General features: G+C 51.7%; 1 protein-coding gene across 1 annotated transcript in view; it reads left to right on the top strand.

Moving 5' to 3' along the window:
- Nucleotides 1-1901: 1901 nt before the first annotated feature.
- The window catches only part of LOC138167723 (zinc finger protein 30 homolog), a 13280-nt gene continuing 502 nt past the window's right edge, over nt 1902-14679 (top strand). Inside the window, exons 1-7 of the mRNA XM_069096690.1 lie at nt 1902-1994; nt 2454-2604; nt 3536-3630; nt 7840-7966; nt 8554-8649; nt 13097-13277; nt 13582-14674. Coding sequence (XP_068952791.1) covers nt 1902-1994; nt 2454-2604; nt 3536-3630; nt 7840-7966; nt 8554-8649; nt 13097-13277; nt 13582-14674 — 1836 coding nt within the window. The remainder of the gene's footprint in view (nt 1995-2453; nt 2605-3535; nt 3631-7839; nt 7967-8553; nt 8650-13096; nt 13278-13581; nt 14675-14679) is intronic.

The raw sequence follows: 14679 nt of genomic DNA, 5'->3' as shown, positions 1-14679 counted from the left end.
GTAACTAACCCACTAGCATATATCACTTAATCAAAAAGCACCAGTGGGGTTCATCTTCTTGCCCTTATCCACGGAATTTGCTGTGTGAGGAGAAGGGCAGGAACATAGCAGCATTAGTTATGTTTGATTTCAGGTATGAGTCATGGACAGCCGATTGTACAACACGATGTCATAGCCAGCCTCAGAATTAACCAGGTGGGAAGATTTCTTATTTTCCAAGATGGGGATAGGTCAAGAGAATCCTACCTTCACATTTGCAAGGTGATTTTCTCAACTTTCCAAGGCACAAGCATTAACTTGTGGCGATCCTCAGACTGCAAGGGCACATGGTGTTTCCATCAGATGATGAACCAGCAGCCTTATGAAGAATCAGACACTTATAGCAAGATTCAGGACAAAATAGCAGCAAATCGAAGGGCCAAGAGGCTCTTCCACAAACAGCACAATTTCACTAATTACAGCTTAAGCCTAGATAACTGTTATTTTTCTTATTTATTAACCTCAAAATACTATCCAGAATTTTAAAACTATTAACAAATTTCACCTATTTTCCCTCATCATTCCCTCCTTGGCCTGAAGATAAAGCCATCTCTAAAATACAAGATGAGACCCCTCCCCATCAAAGTCCATGTAGACAAGTGGGTCATATCTGGGCACAATTTCCTTGGTGAAAGCCATGGTATCAGAAAGAACTGTGGCTTTCGAGCCAAGGAATAGTGCAAGCTGTAAGTGTTCAAAGGTTGCCAGCTAGCAGATGGCCCCCAGCGGATGTGACTTGAAAGGCCAGCTGATTAAAAGCTACACCAGTCGGACAAGTGGCTGTCATTCAAGTTGCTATTGGGGTGGTGTCTAGAAGAACCCACCCTTGCTTAATTGAACCTATTGGCCCTTGTGTGTCACAATCGCCCCCCCCCCCCCCCCCCCCCCGCACTAAAAATGTATCTCTGGGAAGGAGTGGCTTACCCAGTCACCCAGAACCAAGAGACCTGTTTAGCATCGTACTGCTGTTTCCACGCAATGAACAGGTGGTTCAAAACAATAGCATCAAAAGATACAATTCTGTGGGTTTCCAGATGATCCCAAATGACACTGTAGACCTCTACCCAAACCATTTTGAACCTCCAAGACCTGAGAAAGGCCTAAAGCTTGGATTGGCCAATCAGGAGAGGCATTGTAGCCCACTCTGAGCTTAATCTACCATAATGCTTTGCAATTTTTTGGCATTACAGACATGCCTTGCTCTCTGAGTGAACTCAAAATGCCCCTTCCTGTGTCAACACTACAAGGGTGACCAGAGCATTCTTCTGTTAATGACAAGGCGCTTTGACTGGACACTACCTTGAATAATGGAACTTTTTCTTATCTTACTATTTCATGAACATATAGTATGTTGTATCATGTTAATGGTAAATTAAACACAGGGAGTAATTTCAGTTGACACTTTGTCAGCTCTCTTATCTTATTGTATTTGCCACCTATTCTACTAAGAAAATTCCTTTCTCATGCCATGATTAAACATTTATGGAGATCATAAATTTGAGTGACACAGACAGGCTGAGTTTGGATCTTTCTAAACTGTATTCGAGGCTTCTCATGCTTTTATCAGGTAGTCGGAAGCTTTCTTCTTGAGGCCACCAGCTTTAAGGGAACAAATCACAGAAATGCATGTCCACTGGCCTGTCAGCCCCTTCTGACCAAACTTCCAGGCCCTTTTCGGACAGCTCCACACCTCGTGTCCTTGTAAGCTTGGCTTTGTGAAGCCCCCAGCACCCCCATTCATGGCCTCTCCACCACAGCCCCTGCAGACATGGGATGAGCATGGCCACCCTTAGTGTTAGGAAGCCCGGCTCCTGCCTGGGGGTCCGACAGCAGCTAGAAGCGCAGAACTTGGCTTGGATCCCATGCTGGGGGGCCACAGTGGCCCTCTAGGGCCTGAACCCCAACTCCACGGGGCAGATCCTTTCCCCCTTGCCCTCTCCCACGGCCAGGACGAGGTAGGCAGGCAAGTCCTGTGTTGTTGTGGCCACTGTTCAGGCCTGTCGCATTCTCTGTGACCCCACTGGGGTTTTCTTGGCACAGATCCTGGAGGCGTTTCTTTCTGCAGCTCCTTTCAAAGATAAGGAAACTGAGGCAGGCAGGCAGGGTTAGGTGACTTGCCCAGGGTCACACAGCTAGGAAGTGTCTGAGGCCGCATCTGCACTCCATCCAGCACCGCCAGGGTGGTCCCAAGTCCTAGGGACACTGCTCCCAACCCCACTGTAGCAGAGGGCCCAGCTTCCTTCCCTCCAGGTGGGCTCTGAGCTGGGCAGGCTTCGAAGATGGGGCGGGCCCAGGGCGGGGCCTGCAGGAATGGGGCGGGGCTTCGGGAGGAGTCTCTCTGGAGGGGCCAGCCTGGGCTGCCAGGCCTCTGAGCATGCGCACATTCTTCGCCGTCCTCGGACTACGTTTCCCAGGCGACTTTGCGGGCTCAGAGTGGGGGCGGGGGGGTTCTTGTGCTCGGGATTCCCCCTACGTCACTTCCGCTCCTGCCGGCCCCCTTTTTCTGCTGCCTCCCCCAGCTTAGTTGCGGCTGCTGGAGCTGGGCCGGAGCTCTTCCTCAGCCAGGTGAGTGGGGATGCGTCCATTGGTCAGGCCGGGGGCGGTGGCGAGGCAGTAGAGCCAATCAGCGGCACCCTCTCCCTCCCCACCCCCTCCCCTTTTCTCTGTAAGGGCGGGTTGGGGGCGGGGCGATAAGTTGTCAGACGAAGATCTGAAGGTCTAAGTGGACCACAGGCTCCATGGGCCTGGAAAGGGACAGCTCCCTGGGGCTGGGAGGTGCCCGCCTCTTGGCTCCCCACTCCTGCTGTCTGCTCAGGCAGCTCGCGTTGATTAGGCGCCTGTGTGCCTAGGGCTTGAGCTAACCCTGGGGATGCAAAGAAGGACGGAGCCCCTGTTGGGGAAGGGGGGGGGGACTCAGTCCAGGCCCCCCGAAGGGTGCTGGGCTGGGGCGTTGTCGGGGCCAAGCGAGGGGCAGGGCGGGGGGCCTCCTCCAGGAACGAAGGAGGGGCGCACCCAAGGAGGCGGGGCAGCAGGGGAGCGGGGAGCGGGCAGCTTCTGACTTTGCGGTGCCCCGGTGTGCCCGGCACTGTGCTCGGTGCCCCTGATTTTCACATCATTTGATCCTCACGACAGCCCGAGAATCTGATGCTCCTTTTACAGATGGGGAAACTGAGGCAGGAAGCGGGCAGTGTCCTGTGCAGGGCCACCGAGCGAGGAAGTGTCTGAGGCGCCTCGGTCTGGTCCCTGCTCGCCTTCTGGCTTGGTTCTAGGTTCTGGGTTCTAGGCCCTCCCTTGCCCGGCTGTCCCCTGCCTTCACGCTGTGCAGGAGCCCTTCGTGGGCTCTGTTGCCCTCCCCTCCAGCCAGCCCCTCCCGGGAAGCCGGCTCACCCCTCCCCAGGCTTCTCTGGGGGTCTCCAGCCTGTGCTCGCATTCCCTGGGTAGGAGGCTGGGCCAGCGCGTGTAGCCCGGGCTCCCTGACCTTCCTTTCCCTGCCCAGGTGGGTCTGCAGAGAGCTCTACCCTGGCACCCCTGGAAGAAGACGAGGAGGAGGAGGCAGAAATGGCCAAGCTGCTCCTGATAAGAGCCCGCCAGGTGAGCAGAATCTTCTTTTCCCCTCTTAGAATCGTCGATTTCATTAAAAATTCTTTTCCAAGTAAACAAGCATTTTCTGTAAACTGGTGGTGTCGTGCTCGTGTAACAGGAGAGAACCCTGTTGACTTTGAAAACCACAAATGAACACTTTTTATGTTGAATTGTGTTTTTACTTATTTTAATAAGTGTTTCTCAGATATATTTTAGTCAGGTTTGGTAGCAGTGAGGAGTTTCGCACCTCTTGTAAAACATCAGAACAAATCACTGCTCCTGTGGGCCTGGGGTTGGTCCGCGCAGAGATCAGAGGCCTGGAGGCCTTCTCAGATGCTTCTCCTGGTTCTGCTCAGTTCATTCTGCATCAGTTCATACAGGTCTTCCCAGGTTTCTCTAAAACCACTCCCTTCATCGTTTCTCACAGCACAATAGTATTCCATCCCCTTCAAACGCCATCATTTGTTCAGCCCAGATAGATGGCGATGCCCTCACCTCCTGTTCTCTGCCACCACAAACAGAGCTGCTCTAAATATTTTTCAACGTCTGGGTTCCTTCTTTCTTTGGTCTCTTGGGGTATCACTGGGTCAGAGGGGAAGCTGAGTCTAGTGATAGCTTTCCATATGGATTTCTGGAATGGTCAGCTAACCCCACGGCAATGGGCCTGTTTTTCTGTGGCCCCTCTCCAACAAAGGTCATTTTTTGTCAGCCTGCTAGGTGGGAGGTGAACCCTCAGTGCCTTTCATTCCATATCTAATTATTCGTGATTCGGACGGGGTGTTTTCTTTTGCTGTTGATTCCTTGGATTTCTTCCTTACAAACTCCCTGTTCCTTTACTCTGACCATTCATCAATGGGGGGATTATCTTTGTCTCATCCTTTTGGATCCGTTCCTTGCATCTTGCAAATGAGTTTTTAATCCAGGGCACTTGTTGCAAAGATTTTCTGCAGTTTTATTTATTAGTGCATCATTAATTCAGCAGAGTTTTTATTGCTTTCAGTTTTGTTTACCTCCGCTTTGATTCTCTGACTTTTATTTTGGGGAACTTTTTGGAAGAGAGTGGCACTGACCTGGCAGGGGAGGGCTGAGGTAGGGGGATGGGAACGCCAGGCACAGCACTTTGACATTGGTTCGTTTACTGGGTTTTCAGAATTTCCTGACCAGATCATCCGGTCTTTCTCTCTTTGGTTGATGAAGGTGATTAAATTTTCCTCCAAGTATCTGGGCGGCATTCCCCAGATTTACTACGTCGTCTCCTTGTTATTGTGATTTTGGGGGTCAGTGTCTGTTATTTCTGTGACTTGTTCTCGGACCCACCAGCTTTTAGGGTTGTTGTTATTTAGCCTACAATTTGTTCGGATCCTTTCTTCCTCAGTCCTTTCACTGAGTGTAATTATTACTACATTGTGGGCAGGCAGAGGTGGGTTTATCGTCTTTTCTCTCAGTCAGTAGTCTACAAGCATTTATGAAGTGCCTGCTATGTGCTGGCCCTGTGCTAAGCCCTGGGTATACAAAGAGAGGTAAAAGGCGGTCCCTGCCCTCAGGGCGCTCACCGTGCAAAGGGGGGAACCCCCAAACACGCGTGTACAATGACAAGGAGGAGGGAGGACAAGGAGGGGGTTGTTACTGAGGGAGGGGTCAGGACTAGGAGGAGCAGGGAAGGGTGGGCCTGGAAGGAAGCTGGAGGTTTGGTGCCCTTTTGTAATTTTCCTAGCGGGCTCCTTGCTTTCCCACCCACAGCTGCTAGAGCCTGGCACACCTAGGTTTGGGGAGTGTATGTGTCTGTAACAGTCCCTTTCCACATGCTTCCCTTCAGACCCAGGCACCAGCACAGGTCAGATGTGAGAGGATGAGCCATTGCCCAAACCTGCCCGCTTTAGTCGTCCTGGGGCAGAGTAGAGCAAGACTGGCCGCCTCCAGACGAAGACACGCGTGTTTCAGCAGCAGCAAGCGTGTTTGGTGGCAGCCGGTCAGCCTCCGTCCCAGTGGGCAGGGGGACGCTGCCCAGTGCCCTGCTCTTAACGAGGTTATTTGGCCAGAGTCTGGCCTGCAGTGGGCCCAGATCCATGCTTGTTCACAGCCCTGCTCCCCCTGCCCGGGGGTGACCCAAGGGCTCTCCTCCCTCTCCTCCTGCCCAGCAGCCCTTCCCAAGTGTCCTTCCACTTTCCATCTGGGCAGATGTTCCTCTTACTCCAGATGGCCGGTCCTGTGGGCCCACTAGCCTTCCTTTCCAGAAGCACGGCGTTGTGTGAGACTGTTCGGCCCCGGCCGCTGATGCCGCATCCTGAGCCTCTGTCTGCTGGCTGGAAGCCTCTGCAGGTCCCGAGGGACAGCACTGGGGCTGGGCTCACAGGGAGGGTGCTGACATCCGGCCTTTTCCCTCAGCTCTCCCCGGCGGTCAGATTCACGGTATTGGACTGGAGTGACCCTTGGTGGTTTTTCCTGAGACTTCCCGGTCCTGGCTCAGACTGGCTCTCCTCCTGGATTGGAAGTTGGGAAAGAGCTAGGCTGTCTCCTCCAGTTCCCGAGTGGTTCTAGAGTTTAGCACTGGGGTTAGATTAGGAAAACAAAGACTTGTCATCCATTCACACTGGCCACAGTCCTGAGGAAAACAGGAAGGCAGGAAGGGCAGGGCGTGGACAGCCCTGAGGGCGACTGGTAGGCAGGACAGAGAAGCCCGGGATTGCAGCGGGGCGAGGTCAAGGGAGGGCCTCGTGTAGACGGCTCCCTCCTGAGGCTTAGACCCTGAGAGATGGAGGGCAATCACTAGTGACCACATAGACCTGGGTTTGGGGGCTGGAGGTAGAGGAGCAGACGGTACCATGAGAAGTGGCCTCTGTTTCCTCTAGAGCAGGGAATGGGGAAGTTACCAAAAGGCCACTTTCAGCTGGAAAATGTCCCGGTGTGGAGAGCTGTTCCCCAGCAGCTGGGCCTCCCGCAGGCCAGGCCATCGCCTGGACCCCCGCCCAGCCCTGAGACCCTGTGTGTGCCTCCCTCTGCCCACACTCGGGCCCTGGAGGCTGGACGCCTTCTCTCCTATTGGTGCACACTGGAGCCTGGCGAGGAGGGCACATCATTCTGGACCGGCATGGCCGCTTTCAGGCATCTCTGTGCCATCACACAGCGGCTTTCCCTCTTGGAGCCTCACTCTGTCCATCTCCAGCCCTCTCCAGGTGCTTTCAGTCACCTACCAACCCCAAGCTCATTCGGGCTCTCCTCTCTGGGAGTTTAGTGCCTGCCCCCAGCCCGTGTCCTTGCACACAGACCCCCGGGCCACCTCTGCCGCCCAGGGCCTTAGTGGAGAGGCAGGTCTGCGGCTCAGGAGACAGAGATCAGTGGGGAGGCATCTGCCCAGCAGGGCAGGACCAGGGGTGAGAAGATGGGTGGGAGGTGGGAGCATCGGGCAAAGGAGACGGAGAAGCAGCAGGAGGGAGGGTGGTCAGCAGAGAGAGCCAGAGGATGGCGAAGGAGGAGGGCGCGAGGCAGACTGTGGAGGCCCAGAGTGTAGACGGCACGGGAGGCCCAGAGGTAGACGGCACGGGAGGCCCAGAGTGTAGACGACTTTGTCTTTGAGTTTGGTTTGAAAAGCAGGGCTGAGGGTGGGAGCTGAGGGTAAGCACTGCCAGATGAGGCCTTGTGAAGGAGGGGAGGCCAGCAGATGCCGTGGACTTGATGAGTGGCCAGAGCAGAGGAGACAATGGGACTGTCTTCTGTTGGGGAGTGTGGGATTTAAGATGGTGTGGGTCAGCCAGGCTCTGCCGGCCCAGGGGCATCCAGGGGTTCCTGCCTGGCGCCCCTCGAGGGGAGTGGGGGCTCAAAGAAGCAGCAGCCCAGAATGGCCCAGAGGCCTCTGAGGGGCCCTCACACTTGGGCTTTCTCATCCATAACCTGAGGGGGTGGGGGGGAGAGAAACAAGCATCGTTTAAGGACCTGCTGTATGCCAGCACTGTGCTAAGCAAAGGCTTTACAAACATGACCTCACTTGGTCCTCACAGGCACGGGAAGGTAGGAAGGTGCTGTGATTGTCCCCATTTTGCAGATGAGGAGCCAAGGCTTAAAGAGATTGAGCCACTGGCCCAGTATTTATCTGAAGCAGGATTAGAACTCAGCTCTTCTGGACTCAAAGTTGAACAGCTGCCCAGAGCTCTGAGGTCCCTCCTGCCATTGGCGCACACTTCCCTCGTCCGCGTGGGCAAGCACAGGTGTCTGGCGTTTCAGGGCTCTGTGACCTTCCAGGACGTGGCCGTGGACTTCACCCCGGAGGAGTGGGGGCGCCTCGCCCCTTCTCAGAAGGAGCTGTACCGGGAGGTGATGCTGGAGAACTACTGGAGCCTGGTGTGCCTGGGTGAGGATGGGCCGGGACCGGGCTCTGCCCAGGGGAGGGTCAGGCAGTCAATCAACAACCATTTTAAATTCTTCTTGCTGGGCCCGATGCCAAGCTGTGAATGCTGTGGATGTCTAGAGTGTTTAACACATTAACCAGGGAGTGGCCAGGAGACAAGGTGCTTGTGGTGCTGTTCCCCAGCGGGTTTTATTCGCAACCTCTCGGGGGTCCAGTTGTCCTGTTGGAAGGCTCACCTCAGTCTTTGTTCCGTATAATTGTGACCAAGGAGGGAAGTGATGCCCCTCTGAGGGCACCTGCTCCATTCTCTGTCCCCTTGGGCCCCAGGCTCTCCCTGAACGTCCCAGAGCATCGGTCTGTGTCTGGAAGTTTCCCATCCTGGGGGGATTAGGACCTCAGGCCCCTCTGTCCTCTCTGAGCCCCTGTTCTCCCAGTGACCCACTCCCCACACTGCCTGGAAGCACAACATGGTGGGCCGAGGTACCATCTGCTGGGGCCGCCTCTCGTGCTGTCCTTGCTCCAGACAGAGAAGAGGCTGACACTGAGTTCTGGCCTCTGCATTCCAGCTTTTTCCCATTTCCCCTGAGCAGGCCTTGCTGTTTCCAAACCAGATGTGATCAGCCGGCTGGAGCGAGGAGATGCGCCTTGGACAGCCGGAGGAGATGTCCCCAGGACTGGCAGTGCAGGTGAGTGAGTGTCAGGCGGGTGGGCCATTTGTGCGTCAGAAATGGGGCAGGATGTTACAAACCTGGGTGAGAAGTACAGAGCTGGGGAAGGCCGGAACAGCGATGGGTTTGGGAAGAAAGATGAGTTCTGTTTAAGACGTGCTGAGCTCCGTCTGCTGACAAATTACCTGAAGGGACGTCCAGCCAACCATCATTGGCCCATGGGAGAGTTCCACTGGATGAGGACTGCTTCATTTGTTCATCACATAAACATCAATAAGCGCATTAGGGCTCTCTAGAACCTCCATGCATGCATGTTGGGGAGGGGAGGGAGTCTGGACTGGTGGTTTCACGGGGGATCCTTCCCAGGCATTTCCAACCCCAGAATGCAGAGTTTCACAGCCTCCTGGGCAGAGTTCCAAACCGCTTTACAGACAGGTTGGAAGGAGTCACAAAAAGGGAGAGGCCAGAAGGCCTCGCCAAGGTTGCGTCTTCCCAGGAAAGCCTTATCTGCTGTTTGGCCTGGCTCCACCATGGCTCCGTCAGGGGAAGGTTGTAGACATGGTTTTCCTCCTTCCTAACAAAACACTTACCTGTGTGCGGACCGCCCTTGTGGCAGGGATGGAGATGTCTGTAGATGTGTCAGGTGAGTCGGATGCACGGGGGACCGGGGGAAATGCCAGACTCCACCGAGAGCCCCTGAAGGCCTGATGCCGCATGGACGCTGCTTCTTCACTCTCGGCAGCCTTGGGCTGGGCTGGTGAAACAAGGGAGGCAGAAAGCAGGGGAAGGTAGCTGAGGCAGAGGATCATAGAGCAGTAAGAGGCCCTTGAGTCTTGGCATGCTGGAGCGTGGGGCTGCATCCTGTGTTGGAACTAAAGCGGGATGAAGCTAGAGCCTCGCACCGATTCAGAAGGCCCCGGTGAGCGTGGATGGTGAACCATTCGTAAGCACGCCAAGGCTGGCAAAGCCCTCTCTTTATGCGTGGTGCCACCACCGTCCCATTTTACAGATGAGGAAAGCCAAGCAGAGATTGCACCTGATTGGTGAGGGTCCCAGAGTTAGCGAGGGCTCGGGTCTCTCCGTTCCAAGCTCAGCACTGTCTGCTGGGCCGCTGTAATATAATACCAAAAGAAGGCAACTTCCCAGGTTCAAAATACCAGCATAGGTGCTCTCTATTTTATTCAGTAACAAACCCAGAACAGAGAAGATCAAAACATGACATCATTCAAAATACAGCATTTACTAAGTGTGATTAAATCATCTCCAAGGCCTACCCCACCCCAGGACTTTCCAAACCATTCAATCAATTACAAAGTCTCTGTTCCAAATACTTCTCCACCCCTAGGCTATACCTTAATTAAGTCAACCACAAAGCCCCTCTTCTCAAACGGAGATTAGTTTCCAAACATAAGGTAAAATACATTCATTTGCTCAACCATAGAACACAAAAAGGTCAAAAGTTCCCCACCCCTGGATCACAATTGAATCTACCCCAGAGTTACATCAAGTTTAAACACAGCACTTAATACCCAAATGGAGGTCTTTTCTTCATCTTGACACGAGGCAAGTTCTCAGCAATCTTAGTTCCTGGGGAGACAAGGCTTAGCAAGGCCATAAGATACATTGCCAGTCCCTTCATGAATTTATCCTCTGTCTGTGGAACAGTCCTAGAACCCCTGAACACATTAGCAAAGCCCTCTCCCAGGATTTCTGTAAACATACAACAAGAAAATCCTTCTTCAGGGCTTCTGAACCAACAGAAAGGCTCCCAGACCCCTGCAACAACAGCACTGTCCTTCACCAGTGGACAGTATTCACTCTCAGTACTGTCCCTCACCAGTGGACAGTATTCACTCTCTGTCTGCAGGACAGTCTCAGGCCTTCTTAACCAAATGCCAGGTTCCAGGACTTCTTCAACAGGACAGTCTTTCACCAGTGGACAAATCTGGCAAAATAACATCAAAACAGACAGACAAAGTACCAGCAAAACAGCCATGTCTCCTCAGTCCTTGGCAGCTCAGGGGGCAGGTCTCAAAAGTCCAGGGCAATTCAAAGCGGCCACCAGCAATCTCTTAGTCTCTTCCTCTCCACGAGGTGCTGCTTCCAAAAAGAACTTCCGCCTCTCTCTTGTCTCTCCAAATCTACGTCACCAGCTCCTCCCAGTCAGGACTTTCTTTTCACATCAAAAAGTCCATCCCACAGGTGGGATTAACAAGCTCTGGGTTTTAATACAATCAATTTGAAAACCAAGCCAATACAGGGGAATCTTTAATTGCCATTACTATCACAGCCGCCTGTCTGTTCCATCGGACAGATGTCCCATCACTCTCAGAAAGGACCAATGAAGCTCTTGCCGCGTTGTTCTTGGTCAGTCCTTTGGATGTGTCTGACTCTGTGACTGCATGGCCCACAGCACACTGGGCCTTTCTGTCCTCCACTGCCTCCCAAAGTCTGGCCATGCTCATGATCGTGGCTTCCATGGCCCTCTCCCTCCATCTCATCCTCTGCCATCCCCTTCTCCTTTTGACTTCAAGCTTTGCCAACATCAGGGTCATTTCTAATAAGTCCCACTTTCTCATTGTGCAGCCAAAGTATTTAAGCTTAAGCTTTGGTATTTGACCTTCCAATGAACAGCCTGCATTAATTTCTTTAAGTATTGACTGATTTGATCTTCTTACTGTCAAAGGGACTGTCATAAGCCTTCTCCAGCACCACAGTTCAAAAATGTCGATTCTATGGCACTTAACTTTCCTTAGAGTCCAACTCTCATAGCCGTACATCGCAATGGGAAAAACCATGGCTTTGGCTCCGTGGACCTCTGTCAGCAAGGTGAGGTCTCTGTCTATTAGTGTGTGTGTGTCCAGATTTGCCATAGTTTTCCTTCCAGGGAGCAAATGTCTTTTAATTTCACAGCTGTCTGCAGTGATCTTTGAGCCCAAGGGCATAGAATCTGCCACTGCCCCCATTTCTTCTCCCTCTGTTGGCCAGGATGTTAGGGGCCAGCTTTTCCACTCTCCTCTTTTGCCCTCCTAAAGATGCTTCTTAATTCATCTTTTCATGGGCCAGGTACTATGCAAGGTACCAGGGATACAGAGACAGCAATGAAAAATTCCCTACCCACAAGGAGTTTACACTCTGCATGGAGAGAAACATGCAGAAGTAATTCCAGCCTGACTTTGGGGGACAGGGCATTAACAGCTGGGGGAATTCAGAAAAAGCCTGGAGCTTATCCTTGCAAAGACTGGGGTGGAGAGTGAGCTTTCCAGGCAGAGGCGTGATTGCCTGGGTCCAGTCCTTCTTGACCTCTCCACCTGGGTACAGGGTCCTCCCTCATGTTCACAACTCTGCTCCCCCTGGTTCTCCTTCCTGTCTGCATGTTCCTTCTCAGCCACTCCTAACTGCGGGGTCTGACCTGGGCCCTTTTCTCTTTACCCTCATTCATAGTCACCTACCTCATCACACTGTATGTGACATCTCTACAAATGATTCCAGTGCCATTGCCCTTTGCCTGAAGTGGGAGGCTCCCACTGGTCTCCTTGCCACAGCTCTGTCCTTTCTGCAGACTGTCACCACGCAGTGCCCAGTGGTCATTCTCAGACCACAAACCGCCCTGTGTCACCCACCTCTTCAGATTCCCAGGGCTCCATATTGTCTCTGTGATCATAAGTGTGGCATTTAAAGCCCTTTGGACACTGTCTGCCACATACCTTCTCAGCTTTATCACATCAATCAACAAGCATTGTTAGATGCCTACTTTGTGCCAGCCTATGCTTAGTCCTGGGATTACCAATAGTGAACAGCTTCTTCTTTCAGGGAGCTCACGCGCTAGCTGGGCATGACAACATAGATGCAGAGGGAGATGCAAGGTCACTTTTGGGGAAAGGCACCAGTAACTGGAAATGGGAAGAGGCGAAATCAGGAAAGGCTTCCTATAGAAGGCGGGCATGAAGAAGTACACCAGGTGGAGATGATGAAGGAATGCATTTCAGGCATGTGGAGGACAGCCAATGCAAAGGCATGGAGACGGGAGGTGAATTGTCATGAATGAGGAAGGTGGACAAGGTCCATTTGGCTGGCCTGTACTGTCCATAAAGGGGCATCACGTGTAGTAAACCTGGAAAGGGAGGAAGAGGTCAAGCTGTGAAGGACTTCAGATGTCAAACAAAGGAATTTGTAGTTAATCCGGGAGCTAATAAGGGAACCAACTGAAATTTATTAAGCAGGGAGAGTTGTGATAAGACTTGTACTTTAAGAAAATCACTTGAGGAAAAAGTGCTCCCATTATCTCAGGACCAAAGACGATATTCTTCGGCTTCTAAAGCCCTTCCTAACCTGCCGCTGGCCCTTTCCATCTTTTTACGCCTCCTTGCTCTTTCTGGAACTCCCCAATCCAACTGTATTTTCCTTTCTCTTGGAGGGAGAAGAGAATTGTTGTTTGTTTTGTTTTGTTTTGTTTTAATTTCAGAATTTGCGATACTGCCTGAAACCAAAGAGTCAGCTCTGAAGCTTGGGATTCCTATAGATGGATCATCTAAGGAAAAACTCTGCAGGGATTGGCCCTGGGTTTCCCGGTTGGAAGAAGCTTCAGAAAGTGGTACCAGGTTGGAGAGACAGCGGATAGAAAAGAGTAAAGAAAGACATTCCAGGCAAGTGAAAATTGCCCAGTCAGACCTTCCAGTGCAGGAGCGGTGGGAGTAATGGATGCAACAGAAGCTTTGGTCTGGGATGGATGTTTTCCATAGTAGAGAGGAACTATCAGAAGCAGTCCATAGACAGGATATCCCGCAAAAGTTAATCGTCTGCTTTAAGAGGGGGATTTTCTAAGTAAAGTTAATGGGGGACATTCTTAAGTTACAATTTAGACCTTATTTAATGTCATAGAAACCTAATGCATGCAGTGCCTGGGGGAAAGGCTTTAACCCGTGGTCCATCCATTTCTTCCCATCACAGAATTCACGCTGAAGAGACACCGCCAAAATGTAATGAATGTGGGAAGGTCGTCTTTGAGGGGAACCACCTTACTCAGCCTCAGACACTTCCTATTGAAACAAAGCCTTGTGAATATAAGGAAAGTGAAAAGGTCTCCAGTCAGAGAACAAGATTCAGTGACTATCACAAGATTCACCCCAGAGAGAAACTTCGAGAATATGATGAATGTGGCCAAGCCCTCCCCCAGAATACAAGACTTCCTCTACATCAGAAAGTTCATACCAGAGAGCAGCTTTATGACTATAATGAACATGGGAAGGCCTTCCACAAGCAAACACAATGTACTGTACATCAGAGAACTGATACCACAGAGAAATCCTATAAATGCAATGAATGTGGAGAGGCTTTTAGCCAGAGCTCACAACTCAATCTACATCAGAGAATTCACAGTGGCAAGAAACCATATGAGTGTACAGAATGTGGCAAAGCCTTCCATTGGAGTTCCAACCTTACAGAACGTCAGAGCAGTCATACTGGAGAGAAATCTCAGAAGCGTAAGGAATGTGGAAAGGTCTTCCAAGGTAGCACAGACCTTACTCTTCATAAGAAAATTTACAATGGAAAGAAATCTTATGAATGTAGTGAATGTGGGAAGACCTTCCATAAGCGAACACAATTTACTGTACATCAGAGAATTCACACTGGAGAGAAACCTTATAAATGCAATGAATGTGGAAAAGCTTTTAGCCAGAGTTCACAACTCAATCTGCATCAAAGAATTCATAGTGGAGAGAAACCTTATGAATGTAGTGAATGTGGGAAGGCCTTCTGCCAGAGCTCACAGCTTTCTGTACATCAGAGAATTCATACTGGAGAGAAACCTTACAGATGCACTGAATGTGGGAAGGCCTTTCGGCAGAGTGAACAACTCACACTACATCACAGAATTCACAGTGGGGAGAAACCTTATGAATGTAATGAGTGTGGGAAGACCTTCCGAAGCAGTTCACAGCTTACTGTCCATCAGAAGGTTCACACTGGAGAGAAGCCTTATGAATGTAAGGAATGTGGGAAGGCCTTCCGCTGTAGCTCATACCTTACAGTCCACCAGAGAATTCA

Source organism: Petaurus breviceps, unplaced genomic scaffold (genome assembly GCF_028583685.1).
Source record: "Petaurus breviceps papuanus isolate PSGF00001 unplaced genomic scaffold, PetGlider_PUasm1.0 287, whole genome shotgun sequence".
In the NCBI taxonomy this organism is placed as follows: domain Eukaryota; kingdom Metazoa; phylum Chordata; class Mammalia; order Diprotodontia; family Petauridae; genus Petaurus; species Petaurus breviceps.
This window is presented reverse-complemented; position numbering and strand designations above follow the sequence as displayed.